Source organism: Nycticebus coucang, chromosome 24, assembly GCF_027406575.1.
Source record: "Nycticebus coucang isolate mNycCou1 chromosome 24, mNycCou1.pri, whole genome shotgun sequence".
Lineage (NCBI taxonomy): Eukaryota > Metazoa > Chordata > Mammalia > Primates > Lorisidae > Nycticebus > Nycticebus coucang.
Window position 1 is genome coordinate 2,783,092 of NC_069803.1, and position 14,323 is coordinate 2,797,414.

Here is a 14,323-nt window from a genome sequence, read left to right on the forward strand (position 1 = left end):
TCACATTCACTCTGACAAAGCAGATGGGTACTGCTCATTTTATGGATGAAAACACTGGGAATCAAGAAGTTTAAACTGGGCTTGGTGCCTGTGGCTCAAGCGGCTAAGGCGCCAGCCACATACACCTGACAGGCTGGTGGGTTTGAATCCAGCCCGGGCCTGCCAAACAACAATAATGGCTGCAATCAAAAAATAGCCAGGCATTGTGGTGGGTGTCTATAGTCCCAGTTACTTGGGAGGCTGAGGCAGGAGAATCGCCTGAGCCCAGGAGTTGGAGATTGCTGTGAGCTGTGAAGCCATGGCCCTCTACCCAGGGCGACAGCTTGAGGCTCTGTCTCAAAAAAAAAAAAAAAGTTTAAACTAGGCAGTGTCCATAGCTCAGTGGGTAGGGTGCCGGCCATATACACCAAGGCTGTTGGGTTTGAACCCGGACCAGGCCAGCTAAAAAGCAAGGGACAACTGGAATAACAACAACAACAAACAGCCAGGCATTGTGGTGGGCGCCTATAGTCCCAGCTACTTGGGAGGCTGCGGTAAGAGAATTACTTAAGCCCAAGAGTTTGAGGTTGCTGTGGGCACTCTACCAAGGGTGACATGGTAAGACTCTTTCTCAAAAATAAAAAAAAAAGAAAAAGAAGTTTAAACTGTTAGTTTGAAGAACCAAGTAAACCATTTGAATCTGAATCTGCAGCCATGTACATCAATGTGCTGTCCATTCAAAACATTCTTCTTCAATCATCCCTATGCTTTTTTTTTTTTTTTTTTTTTTTTTGCAATTTTTGGTCAGGGCCAAGTTTGAACCAGCCACCTCTGGCATATAGGGCTGGCACCCTACTCCTTTGAGCTATAGGTGCTGCCCCCATGCTTTTTTTTTACATGGTGAAAATAGTAGGAAGTATTCTTACAGTTCATGCAAGACTTATAAAGAATTGGTTTCCCAAAGTGCACACACCCAGGCTGCTTTGGTGTGGAGTGTGGAGTTTCATCCTCTTGTAAGTACAGACAGCAGATGAGGAAAACCAAGGTAGCTGTGCTGGAATTAGATGACCTGATTCCCAAGAACCCGAGATTAAACAAGTTTCTATGTAGATATGATTCTGCCCAGAAACAAGTGTCAGTACCAGGTGAGGCCCTTGTAAGGAGGAAGGCTCCTGGTTCCCCACATGTCACTGTGTGTTCTTCCTTCTGCCACAGGATCCTCCCGACCCAGCCTGAGAGGTCAGACACTGACCTTCATGTTCTGCCCATTCTCTATTATCTAGAGAAAGACTGTGGGTCATGGCCCAAGAGTGCATCATTGAAACAATTAAGCAACCTGCCTTAAAAAACTTAAATAGAGAGAGGCTCAGCACCTGTAGCTCAGCAGCTAAGGACCTGCCACATACACCAGAGCTGGCGAGTTCAAACCCAGCCTGGGGCTGCCAAACAACAACTACAATCAAAAAATAGCCGGGCCAGGCAGCGCCTGTGGCTCAAGGAGTAGGGTGCCGGTCCCATATGCCGGAGGTGGCGGGTTCAAACCTAGCCCCGGCCAAAATAAAAAAAAAAAAATAGCCGGGCCTTGTGGTGGATGCCTATATAGTCCTAGCTACTTGGGAGGCTGAGGCAAGAGAATTGCTTAAGCCCAAGAGTTTGAGGTTGTTTTGAGTTACCATGGCACTCTACCGAGGGCAACATAGTAAGACTCTGTCTCAAAAACAAAACTTAAATAGAATAGAAAATAGGAGAATGATTCACAGGAAGAAAGGTAGATACTTGTTTTGTGCAACTTGTTCTGTAAACGTTAAGTGCATATGTTGTGACGTATCATAGTGTGAGCTCATGAAAAGTCTGGGCTGGCTTTAATAGATTTGAAGGTCCTTAAGACACATGTGAAAAGGACACCAATGGAGAACTGGCAAAATTTGAATAAGGTTAATATATTAGATATTAGTACTATATCAGCATTTAGTGTATTAGTGATTTTCATTTAATTGTACTGTGATTATGTAAAATGCTAATATTTGAGGAATATGGATCAAGGATATATAGAAATACTTTTTCCTATTTTTGCAAATCTAAAAGTAGTTGAAAAGAAAAAGTTAAAAAAAAGTTTTGAGGGCAGTGCCTGTGGCTCAGTGGGTAGGGCGCCGGCCTCATATACCAAGGGTGGCAGGTTCAAACCCAGCCTCAGCCAAACTGCAACAACCACAACAAAAAATAGCTAGGCGTTGCATAGTCCCAGGCACTCGGGAGGTTGAGGCAAGAGAATGGCCTAAGCCCTGGAGTTGGAGGTTGCTGTGAGCTGTAATGCCACAGCACTCTACCAAGGGCAATAAAGTGAGACTCTGTCTCCAAAAAAAACCACAAAGTTTTGAATTAGCTAGTGTCTCCTGCAAAGAACACTGCATAGACTGAGTTCCTCAAGAGAAGAAACAGTGTTTTATTTATATTTTGTCCCAATTACCTAACACTAACTAGAATTTATTTAGCAAATTAACATAGACTTCAAAACAAATACTGAAAGAACCTGAGCTCTACTCCAGCCCTCCACATTCAGAAACTCACAGGCACGGTGGCTCCATCTTCCTCCATCTTCTGGCTTGTTTCTTTCTCTATGCCTAAAATACAGAGAGTCATTTTTATGTTATCCCAAGAAGTCAGTTCCTTTTCTCCCTAATGAAAAACTCTTGCAAACCCAGGTGCAGGTTCAGAATGACTATGAACAACAGCATTTCAAGATTTTAAAAGGAGCCCTGACATTCTGTTGAGCGCTGTACAGTTCTGTGTTAAAAGTCTATAATGTCCAGAAGAAAGAGTAAAGCAAAGTTAGTCAGACATGAACGGATCATCAATCTTCAGGCGGAAAGAAAGCAAGGCTGCCCCCGTCTGTCCATTAAAAGTTAGGCAAGTGAGTTGTCCTCATCCTCGGACTGTATAAGAAAGAGAAAAGCATAATGCTGAATGCTATTTTATTACCAAGTCTAGTGAATATTAATTCCAGCCTTGAAGGGTACCCTCAATCTAATTACCGAAGAAGACAGGATAATGAGCTTTAAATTTCAAGCCTGCAAAACTAAATGCATCACCTCTCTGCACCTTCAAAGTGATTTCCTTGCCTCGGGTCTATCTTCTATTCTACTGTAGTGGAAGGCAATATTTAAGACAACCAGAATACGCACTCATTAAAGAAACTTTAAAAATACAGAAAAGCAAACAAAACTTTAAAAGCTACAATCCTCCACGTAGTGATAACTAATTACCATTTTAGTCAATAGCTAATTGTTTAAAATACAAATGTGACCATCCCTCCCCTGTTCAAAAACTTTCAAAATATTCTCCCTTTGCCACACCTACAGGATCAAACCTGAATTCCTCATTACGACCTCGGCTCCCACTTGCCCGGTACTCACAGAAAGCTGCTGGGCCTGTTACCAACAAGGCAGGCCCCTTCCCATGCCTGTGTGAGATTCTCCTTTCTTGTTGCATATCTACGTATGTGTCCATTGAGACCCAGTTCCAGGCTGGCTCTCCGCAGGAAAGTCTCTGATTCACTTAACAGAGCCAGGAGCCACCCCACACCCCGGGCCACAGCCTCTGTTGCTCCTGTGGTAAAGCAAGTGGGTTACAGTGTAACAGCTTGCTTAAATCTGTCCAGCTTTACTAACTTTGTGGATAGCATTGTATCTATGTCAAGGGGACTTCCTTCAGGGAGGAAGATACTAATTCAACAAATATTTACCATGTACTCGTATCAGAGAAATTCAAAGATGACCTGCTCATAGTCCCTGACCTCAGGAAGCTTGTAATAGTTACTTTTCTATGAGTAATACATTGCACTAGGTGCTGTACGACAGGAAGGCTAAGATGGGTGGGGGATTTGCACAGGAGGAGGCAAAGAAAGATATTTCAAATGGAAGAAATGAATACACAGGATTAAGCCTAAGTAACTTGGTAGCCGGGTCACCAAATGGAGTGGTGAAAAAGGCCTTTGGGAAAGATGTCAGCAAAAATGGTGGCCTTGGAAAAAAATCAGGAATAATTCCTAATACATTTATTTTATAGATGGGAGACTGAAACCTGAGGATAAGGAGGATGCCAGGGGAAAAGTAACTTGCTTGAAGTCCTGACTTTCTACTTTCTTCTCTGGTATAATGGTAGATCGTGAGTTTTGAAATTCTAAACGTGAAAATCCCATAAACTTCATACATTATGTGGCTTAACATCTAAGTTTTTAATAATGCTTTAATGTAGTCAGGAACATGGTTCTAAACTTATTTATAAGTTTAAGGCAACAGGTGCAACTTGGGTCCCAGAAAAGGCTGAAAGATTTTGAAAGTTTTTGAGCAGGAGAGTGATGGTCACATTGGTGTAGAATTATCTAATGAGTCCAAAATTAAGAGTCTTCAGCCCAGGTTAGTCTGGGTTTTTCATTAGAATATTAAGAAGGATTTTAAAGTGCACTGGTCAGTTTCAACCTACCACATCTGTGACAGGAAGATCTGCAGCAGCCTAGAGGAATGAGTGATCTCTTCACTTTGGCACTGTGGGACCAGAGCTGTAAATCTAGTTCTACCATTTCCTAGTGATGGGGTTCAGAACACACTACCCCAAAATATAGCACCTTGTCATTTGAGAAAACAGTAGAAGCAGGAAGGTCTCTGCCCTTCTCCTGACGTCCCCACTATGGCAGGTCATAGAGGGATCTTACGACCTTCCTCTGAAAATAGGTCATAAGACCTTCATTCCAGAGGGCTCCTTCCTCCCTATACCTAAAGGAAGAGAATGTCCTTATCCTGGAAGACACAGAGATACCAGATTAATTTGAACAAACAAGCCTTGCTAAGTTTTCCCCAGTTTATCACCACCAGATCAGACCCTTCTGTCCTCCAATCAGACTTCTACACAACTGTCCACAAAAATAGCTTTCTCTATGCCAGGCACGGTGGCTTACATTCGTAATCCTAGCACTATGAGAGGCCAAGACAGGTCGATTGCCCTGAGCTCACAGGTTCGAGACCAGCCTGAGCAAGGGCAAGACCCTTTCCCTAAAAAAATAGCTGGGTGTGGTGGTGGGTGCCTGTAGTCCCATCTACTTGGGAGGCTGTGGGATCGCTTAAGCCCTAGAGTTGGAGGTTGCTGTGAGCTATGATGCCACAGCACTCTACCAAGGGTAATAAAGTGAGACTCCGTCCCCCCAGAAAACAAACAGTTTTCTCTAATCTTTGGGTTTTCATTTCTGAAGTCTCTCGTGTCACATAAAATATGTCAGTATGCTTTCCTCTCCTGTCTTTTGTTACATATGTTTCAGCCACAGATCTTGCAATGGGTGAGGAAAAAGATATCCAGTGTCTCTCCTACACTGAGCAAACGACCTTGATCATGTTACTTAACTTCTATGCCTCACTTTGTTTCTCTGAAGAATGCAGGAAAGACCCCCTCGTGAGGAGTGCTGAGTTATAATAATATATCTAAAGCACTCAGAACAAAGGCCTGACATGGTAATGCACTGTATGTGTTAGTTATTATTACTTCTATAAGTTAAATTGTAATAATCACAAAAAAGTCAAATTTATGACATGTCTATAGGCCTACTATAAGTTATGGCCATATTAATATAAATTATAAAGAAACTCAAACGGTCCTTTACATCAGGGTCTCCTGCACGTGCTGCCACACTTATCCAGTGTCCCTGGTACTTCTTCCCATCTCTTTTCTAGATAAAGAAGCAAAGCCTGGTGAGCACCCTAAATCTGTCCTTGGAGTGACCCAATTCTTTAATCTCTCTAAGGCGCTTCCTGCTTCATTAGGCTTTCAGGCATCTATGTTTATATGCATTAGAAAGATGAAGATATGCTTCCGTACCTGCTTCTGAGGATGAAAACGCATGATTTATGGCAGACACAGGAACATTGGAACACTCAAAGTACTCCAGGTCTTCCTCTGGCTCACCTTTCACCTCGGCCCCAGCTGGTTTCTGACCACATGATGTGGACGCCAGTTTCTCTTCATCAGTAGCGTGGCCATCCCTATTAGAAATGTCTGAAATCTGGGAGATCACTGCTTCTTCATCCTGGGAAATGCAATAAAGAGGCATCAGCAAAGCAAATCATGGGAAAAGTGACATCTCAAGAGCGAAGTAATGTGCCCCCAACTCCATACAGATGCTTGACAGTGCTAACCACAGATCTAGTTACAAAGCAAGGAGGAAACTGGAGTCTTTTAATATGAGATGCTGTGTTTACTAGAACCTAACTTGTGCAATTTAAGTCTGAGGCTATAAAAGATGTATTTTTCTAGACTAAATTTATAAGCAAGCAGGTTAAGTGGTCCAAGACCATGTTTTTCAAATTTGTTTGCTCATACACCTCCTAATTTTTTTTTTTTTTAAAAATCTGGGTACTCATTGTATTTTCAGGTGACATCTAAAAACTTTTCAGGGACTAGGTGAGGTGGCTCACACCTATAATCCTAGCACTCTGGGAGGCTGAGGGGGGTGGATTGCCTGAGCTCACAGGTTTGAGACCAGCCTGAGCCAGAGCAAGACCCCATCTCTAAAAATAGCTGGGTGTTGTGGCAGGTGCCTGTAGTCCCAGCTACTTGGTAGGCTGAGGCAAGAGAATAGGTTGAGCCCAAGAGTTAGAGGTTGCTGTGAGCTATGACACCTTAGCACTGGACTGAGGACAACAAAGTGAGACTATCTCAAAAAAAAAAAAAAAAAAAAAAAAACCTGTTTGAGAAGTGCTGATAACAGTGGACTTGACACAAGCTGGTGAGTTTCTTTGAGAGAGAGTCTCCCTTTAAGGAGGGCTAGAGTACTGTGGCATCATCATAGCTCACTGCAACCTCAAACTCCTGCTTCAGGACCAGTGAGGTGGCTCATGCCTGTAATCCTAACACTCTGGGAGGCCGAGGCTGAGGCCAAGGCAGTGGACTGACTGAGCTCACAGGTTTGAGACCAGCCTGAGTAAGAGCAAGACCCCATCTTTAAAAATAGCCAGACATTGTGGTGGGCACCTGTAGTCCCAGATACTTGGGAGGCTGAGACAAGAGAATCACTTGAGCCCAAGAATTTGAGGTTGCTGTGAACTTTGACACCACGGCACTCTACCAAGGGTGACTAAATGAGACTCTGTCTCAAAAAAATAAATAAATAAAATAAATAAATAAATAAATAATGAGAACTTTTCAGCATAAGTTTAAATAATCACAAAGAATGTAATATCTGGCATATCCTAAATATTGAATTTGTTTAATGCACTGAAGTTACTCTAGTAATTTTATATCCTATGATCCATTTTAAAACTACATAGGCTGGACACAGTGGCTCATGCCTATAACTCCAGTACTTTGGGATGCTAAGGTAGGAGAATCATTTGAGGCCAGGAGCGACTAGCCTGGGGCACAAAGAGAGACCCTGTCTCCAAAAAAACAAAAAATTAGCCAGAAGTGGTGGTGCATCCTCCAGTCCCAGATACTTAGACGCTGAGCAGGGAGGAGCATTTGAACCCAGGAGGTGGAGGCTGCAATGGCCTGTGATCACACTACTGTTCTTCAGTCTGGTGCCAGAATGAGACCCTGTCTCAAAAAAGAAAAACCGGGGGCGGCACCTGTGGCTCAAGGAGTAGGGCGACGGTCCCATATGCCAGAGGTGGCGAGTTCAAACCCAGCCCTGGACAAAAAAAAAGAAAAAAAGAAAAACCATACAATCTCTTTAATAGTAAGAAATTTACATTATTCCTTTTTCTCTCTGAATATTCACTTCTACTCTATTTTCATCCAGAAATTATCCAAATGAAATTCACTTTTTTTTTTTGAGACAGGGTCTCACCTGGGCTAAAGTGCAGTGGCATCATAGCTGACAGTAATCTCAAACTCCTGGGCTTAAGCCGTCTTCCTGCTTCAGCTTCCTGAGTAGCTGTGACGACAGGCACATGGCACCACGTCAAGTATTTTTCTATTTTTTTTTTAGAAATGGGGTTTCACTATACTGCCCAGGCTGGCCTGGAATGCCTGGCCTCAAGCAATTCTCCTGCTTCAGCCTCCCAAAGTGCTGGGATTATAAGCGTGAGCCACTGTGCCTGGCTTGAAAAGTCTTTTGAAGGTTCCTCTATCCTATTTCTCTGTTAAAAATTTTTTTTTTCTTAGAGCTTAAGTTTCAAAGTATTAAAATTTTTTCTTCTGGCTGGACTCATGGCTCACACCTGCAATCCTGGTACTCTGGAAAGCTGAGGTGGATGGATTGCCTGAGGTCAGTAGTTTGAGATCAGCCTGAGCAAGAGCAAGATCCTGTCTCTTACACAAAACAAAACAAAACAAAACTAGCTGAGTGTTGTGATCGGTGCCTATAGTCCCAGCTACTTGGGAGGCTGAGGCACGAGGACAGTTTAAGCCCAAGAGTTTGAGGTTGTTGTAAGGCATGACACCATGGCATTCTACCAAGGACGACAAAATGAGACTCTCATCTCAAAAAATAAAAATAAAGAAATAAAATTTCTTCTTCTGGAGAGTCATCATTGCATTTACTAGTGCACAACTGATTTTAAAAATATTGCAAGTTTTAGCTGGGTGTGGTGGTATAAGACTGTAGTCCCAGCTCCTTAGAAGGCTGAGGCAGGAGGATCATTTAAGCCCAGAGGTTTGAGGTTGCAGTGAGCTATGATAACATCAGAGAACTCTACACCAGTCTGACAGAGTGAGACTCTGTCTCAAAAAAAAAAAAAAAAAAGAAGAGGAGGGGGGAAGAGTAAGACCTTGTAACAAGGCACGGTGAGTCTGGGGAGAGAAGAATCCAGGCATCTCTGGCTGGTGGGATCTACCCAGAAACATCCCTTTGGGGACACAGGGAGTCAGCGAGATACTTCTGGACCCCATGAGGAGGACAAAAGCAGTGAGAACAAGTGGTTGCATGTGTTCGTTTGGCAGCTGTGAGTATAGCAGCAGTGAGATGGCAAACAGGAAAGGCCTTACCTGTGAGCTGTTTTGTTTTTTTGGACTTGGCACTCAGTTGAACTGCCTTGGGAGAACTTGGGCAAGAGTGTGTAGGACTTTTAAGCTCTAGGGCCCTACACTGAGCCACTGAGCCAGACAGAGTTAATAGTGTTCGGCTGTGAGCAACGCGGAGCCATTGTGGGAGAACTGCCCCAGCACGCTCCGCCCTCAGGGTCACAGAGCAAGGATGGGCGGGAGCAGCCTAAAGGGGGGGACTGAGACGCCTTACAGCCTTGGTCCTGAGGGGCACAAAGTGAGACCAGTTTTGGCACACTGGGTAAGTGGATAGCTACTTCAGGAGTGATCCCAGCCACAAGTGCTTTCCTGGGAAAGCTTCTGCTTAGCCAAGTTTAGCAGGCTGAGGAGAGATTTAGGCTCTCCACCCTGCAGGGTCTGAGAAATCAGCAGAGACCTCTAGTCTCCATCTCATACAGATGTGTCAGCATTGTGATTAACATCTCATACCCCAGAAGATCACCTGTTGCCTAGACAATATTCAGCAAAATATATATACTGCTTTGTTTGGGTCTTTTTTTTTTTTTAATTTCAACATTCTCCCTATAGATTTTTCTTTTCTTGTTTTTCTTTCTTCATTTTTCTACGTTAAATATAATTTTCCATTGTTGCCTTTTTTAACAATTAGAACTTCATTTTTGCTAGTGTTTCTGTCCCTATTATTTGTTTTTTTTTTTCCCCCAATTTTATCCCATAAATTTTTCGGTTTGCTTGTTTTGGTTTCATTTATAGCATTTTTGTCTTTCCTCTCTACTTGGTGGAGGTGGGGTACTGTGTCTGAACAGGCTGGCAAAGAGCTGCTGACCTCAAGGGAACCACCCAACCTGGCACCCCCAGAGGTTGGGGGTTTTTAAGGTTGGGTCAAAGTACCCTACTGTACACCTATATTGTCCTGTCTCCTGCTTTCTGTGCCTCTCTTCTTTTTGCCAATATTCCCTCTTACCCACCCCCTCTCCTTTCTCTTTTTTCTTTTTTCCCTTCTTGCTCTTCAATTTTCTCATCCTTCTGGTCCTGTACCAAAAGGACTCCTCGAAACCCTAGTGCAGAGGCACGGTAACTTAAAGAGCAAGAGGAAGTGAAAGGAAAATTAGGGCAAGGAAACAGATAAAATAAATCACCCATGAGGAAGAATCAGCAGAAAAACACTGGCAACATGAAGAACCAGTCCAGAGCAACCTCCCACAAGGGACCGTGAGGTAGCTACTGCAGAGGATTCCATCTATAAAGAAATGTTAGAAATGACAGAAAGGGAATTTAGAATACAGATGATGAAAACAATGAAGGAAATGATGGAAACAATGAAGGAAACTGCTGATAAAGTGGAAAATAACCAAAAGGAAATCCCAAAACAGAATCAAATAAGGGATGAATGATATGAAGAACATAGAAAGGATATAGCAGAGCTGAAGGAACTGAAGCAGTCAATTAGGGAACTTAAAGATGCAATAGAAAGTATCAACAACAGATTAGACCATGCAGAAGAAAGAATCTCACAGGTAGAGGACAAAGCTTTTGAGATAACTGAGATAGTTAAAGAGACAGAAAAAAGGAGAGAGAAAGCAGAACGTTCACTGACAGAATTATGGGACTTTATGAAGCGTTCAAACATATGAGTTATACGTATCCCAGAAGGGGAAGAAGAATGCCCCAGGGGAATGGAAGCCATACTAGAGAATATCATACATGAAAATTTCCCAAATATCACCAAAGATTCTGACACATGCCTTTCAGAGGGATACTGGACCCTAGGTCACCTCAGCTCTGACCGAGCTTCTCTAAGACACATTGTGATGAACCTGTCCAAAGTCAAGACAAAAGAAAAGATTCTGCAAGCTGCCAGGAGTAAGCGCCAGTTGACCTACAGGGGCAAATCCATCAGAGTGACTATAGACTTCTCTAATGAAACTTTCCAAGCCAGAAGACAATGGGCATCTACCTTTAATCTACTTAAACGGAACAATTTTCCAGCCCAGAATTCAATATCCTGGTAAGCTAAGCTTTAAAACTGACAGAGAAATCAAATCATTTACTGATACACAAACACTGAGGAAATTCACCACAACAAGACCAGCTCTACAGGAAATACTTCAACCTGTTCTACACACTGACCATCACAATGGATCAACAGCAAAGTAAGAACTCAGAAACTAAAGGACAGAACCTAACTTCCACAATGATGCAAAAGATAAAACTAAGCAATGGACTCTCACAAAATAAGATGAATAGAACACTACCATACTTATCAATTATCTCTAAAGGTGGAACTCAACTCCACAAAAACATTCAACCCTACACAAAGGCATGGAAATTAAACAATCTTATGCTGAATGACAATTGGGTGCAGGAAGAAATAATTAACCTCCTTGAGCATAACAACAATGAAGACACAAGCTACCAAAACCTGTGGGATACTGCAAAAGCAGTTCTGAGAGGAAAATTTATTGCTTTAGATGCCTACATTTGAAAAACAGAAAGAGCGCATCAACAAACCTCACAAGCTGTTTTATGGAATTGGAAAAAGAAGAACAATCTAAGCCCAAACCCAGCAGAAGAAAAGAAATATCCAAAATTAAATCAGAGATCAATGAAATTGAAAACAAAAGAATCATTCAGAAAATTAATGAAATAGTGAGTTGGTTTTTTGAAAAAATAAATAAAGTATATAAACCTTTGACCACGCTAACTAGAAATAGAAAAGTAAAATTTCTAGTAACCTCAATCAGAAATGATAAAGGGGAAATAACAACTGATGCCACAGAGATACAAGAGATAATCTCTGAATACTACCAGAAACTCTATACCCAGAAATTTGACAATGTGAAGGAAATGAATCAATATTTGGAATCACATTCTCTCCCTAGACCTAGCCAGGAAGAAATAGAGCTCCTGAACACACCAATTTCAAGCACTGAGATTAAAGAAACAATAATAAGTCTTCCAACAAAAAAATGCCCTGGTCCAGAAGGCTTCACACCAGAATTCTATCAAACCTTCAAGGAAAAGCTTATTCCCATACTGCAGAAATTATTCTAAAAAATTGAGGAGGAAGTCTTCCCCAATATGTTCTATGAAACAAACATCAGCCTGATAGCAAAATCAGGAAAAGACTCAACTAAAAAGGAGAATTTCAGACCAATTTCATTAATGAATATAGATGCAAAAATTCTGAACAGAATTCTAGCCAATAGATTACAGCTTATCAACAAAAATGTCATACATCATGATCAAGTAGGTTTCCTCTCAGGGAAGTAAGGCTTGTTTAACATACACAAGTCCATAAACATTATTCACCATATCAACAAAAGCAAAAACAAAGACCATATGACCCTCTCAATAGATACAGAAAAAGCATTTGATAAAATCCAACATCCTTTTCTAATTAGAATACTGAAGAGTATAGGCATACGTGGCACATTTCTAAAACAGATTGAAGCTATCTATGACAAACCCACGGCTAATATTTTACTGAATGGAGTAAAACTGAAAGCTTTTCCTCTTAGAACTGGAACCAGACAAGGTTGTCCTCTGTCACCATTACTATTCAACGTAGTGCTGGAAGTTCTAGCCAATACAATTAGGCAAGACAAGGAAATAAAGGGCATCCAAATGGGAGCAGAGGAGGTCAAACTCTCCCTCTTTGCTGACGATAGGATCTTATATTTAGAGAACCCCAAAGACTCAACCACAAGACTCCTGGAAGTCATCAAAAAATACAGTAATGTGTCAGGATATAAAATCAATGTCCACAAGTCCTTTGTATACGCCAGTAACAGTCAAAATGAGAGGCTAATTAAGGACACAACTCCCTCCATCATAGCTTCAAAGACAATGAAATACCTAGGAATATACCTAACAAAGGAGGCAAAGGAACTCTATAAAGAAAATTATGAAATCCTCAGAAAGGAAATAGCAGAGGATATTAACCAATGGAAGAACATACCATGCTCATGGCTGGGAAGAATCAACTTTGTTAAAATGTCTATACTTCCCAAAACAATCTACCTATTCAATGCCATCCCTATTAAGATACCAACATCATACTTTCAAGATTTGGAAAAAATGATTCTGCGTTTTGTATGGAATCAGAAAAAAACCCGTATAGCTAAGGCAGTTCTTAGTAATAAAAAGAAAGCTGGGGGCATCACCATACCAGATTTTAGGCTTTACTACAAAGCCATAGTAGTCAAGACAGCATGGTACTGGCACAAAAATAGAGACACAGACATTTGGAATCGAATAGAAAACCAGGAAATGAAACTAACATCTTACAACCACCTAAACTTTGATAAACCAAACAAGAACATACCTTGGGGGAAACACTCTCTATTGAATAAATGGTGCTGAGAGAACTGATATCCCCATGTAAAAGACTGAAACTGGACCCACACCTTTCCCCACTCACAAAAATTGATTCCAGAAATAATAAAGGATTTAAATTTAAGGCATGAAACAATAAAAATCCTCAAAGAAAGCATAGGAAAAACACTGGAAGATACTGGCCCGGAAAAAGACTTCATGAAGAAGACTGCCGTGGCAATTGCAACAGCAACAAAAATGAACAAATGGGACTTAATTAAACTGAAAAGCTTCTGTACAGCTAAGGAGACAACAACCAAAGCAAAGAGACAACCTACACAATGGGAAAGGATATTTGCATATTAATTAATCCACATGAAAAAAGCCAACAATCCCATATATCAATGGGCAAGAGACATGAATAGAACCTTCTCTAAAGAAGACAGACGAATGGCTAACAAACATATGAAAAATGCTCATCATCCCTATTTATTAGAGAAATGCAAATCAAAACCACCCTGAGATACCATCTAACCCCAGGGAGAATGGCCCACATCACAAAATCTCAAAACTGCAGATGCTGGCGTGGATATGGAGAGAAGGGAACACTTTTACACTACTGGTGGGACTGCAAACTAATAGAACTGTTTTGGAAGGAAGTGTGGAGAAACCTTAAAGCACTCAAGCTAGACCTTCCATTTGATACACAATCCCACTACTGGGCATCTACCCAGAAGGAAAAAAAATCCTTTTATCATAAGGACGCTTGCCCTAGACTGTTTACTGCAGCTCAATTTACAATCGCCAAAATGTGGTAACAGCCTAAATGGCCACCAACCCAGGAATGGATTAACAAGCTGTGGTATATGTACACCATGGAATACTATTCAGCCATTAAAAAAACATTACAGGGCGGCGCCTGTGGCTCAGTTGGTAGGGCGCCGGCCCCATATACGGAAGGTGGCGGGTTCAAACCCAGCCCCAGCCAAACTGCAACCAAAAAATAGCCGGGCGTTGTGGCAGGCGCCTATAGTCCCAGCTA

At 41.8% G+C, this 14,323-nt stretch overlaps 1 protein-coding gene across 4 annotated transcripts in view; it reads right to left on the minus strand.

Moving 5' to 3' along the window:
• Nucleotides 1-14,323, minus strand: part of TACC1 (transforming acidic coiled-coil containing protein 1) — a 105,055-nt gene that overhangs the window by 20,331 nt on the left and 70,401 nt on the right. For 2 of the 4 annotated variants that reach the window (XM_053578726.1, XM_053578727.1), the window contains 2 exons: nt 5,845-6,052; nt 2,548-2,600 (listed from right to left, as the gene is read on the minus strand). In XM_053578726.1, the coding sequence (XP_053434701.1) occupies nt 2,548-2,600; nt 5,845-6,052 (261 nt within the window). The remainder of the gene's footprint in view (nt 1-2,547; nt 2,601-5,844; nt 6,053-14,323) is intronic. The other 2 variants (XM_053578725.1, XM_053578728.1) reach the window with 1 other exon arrangement.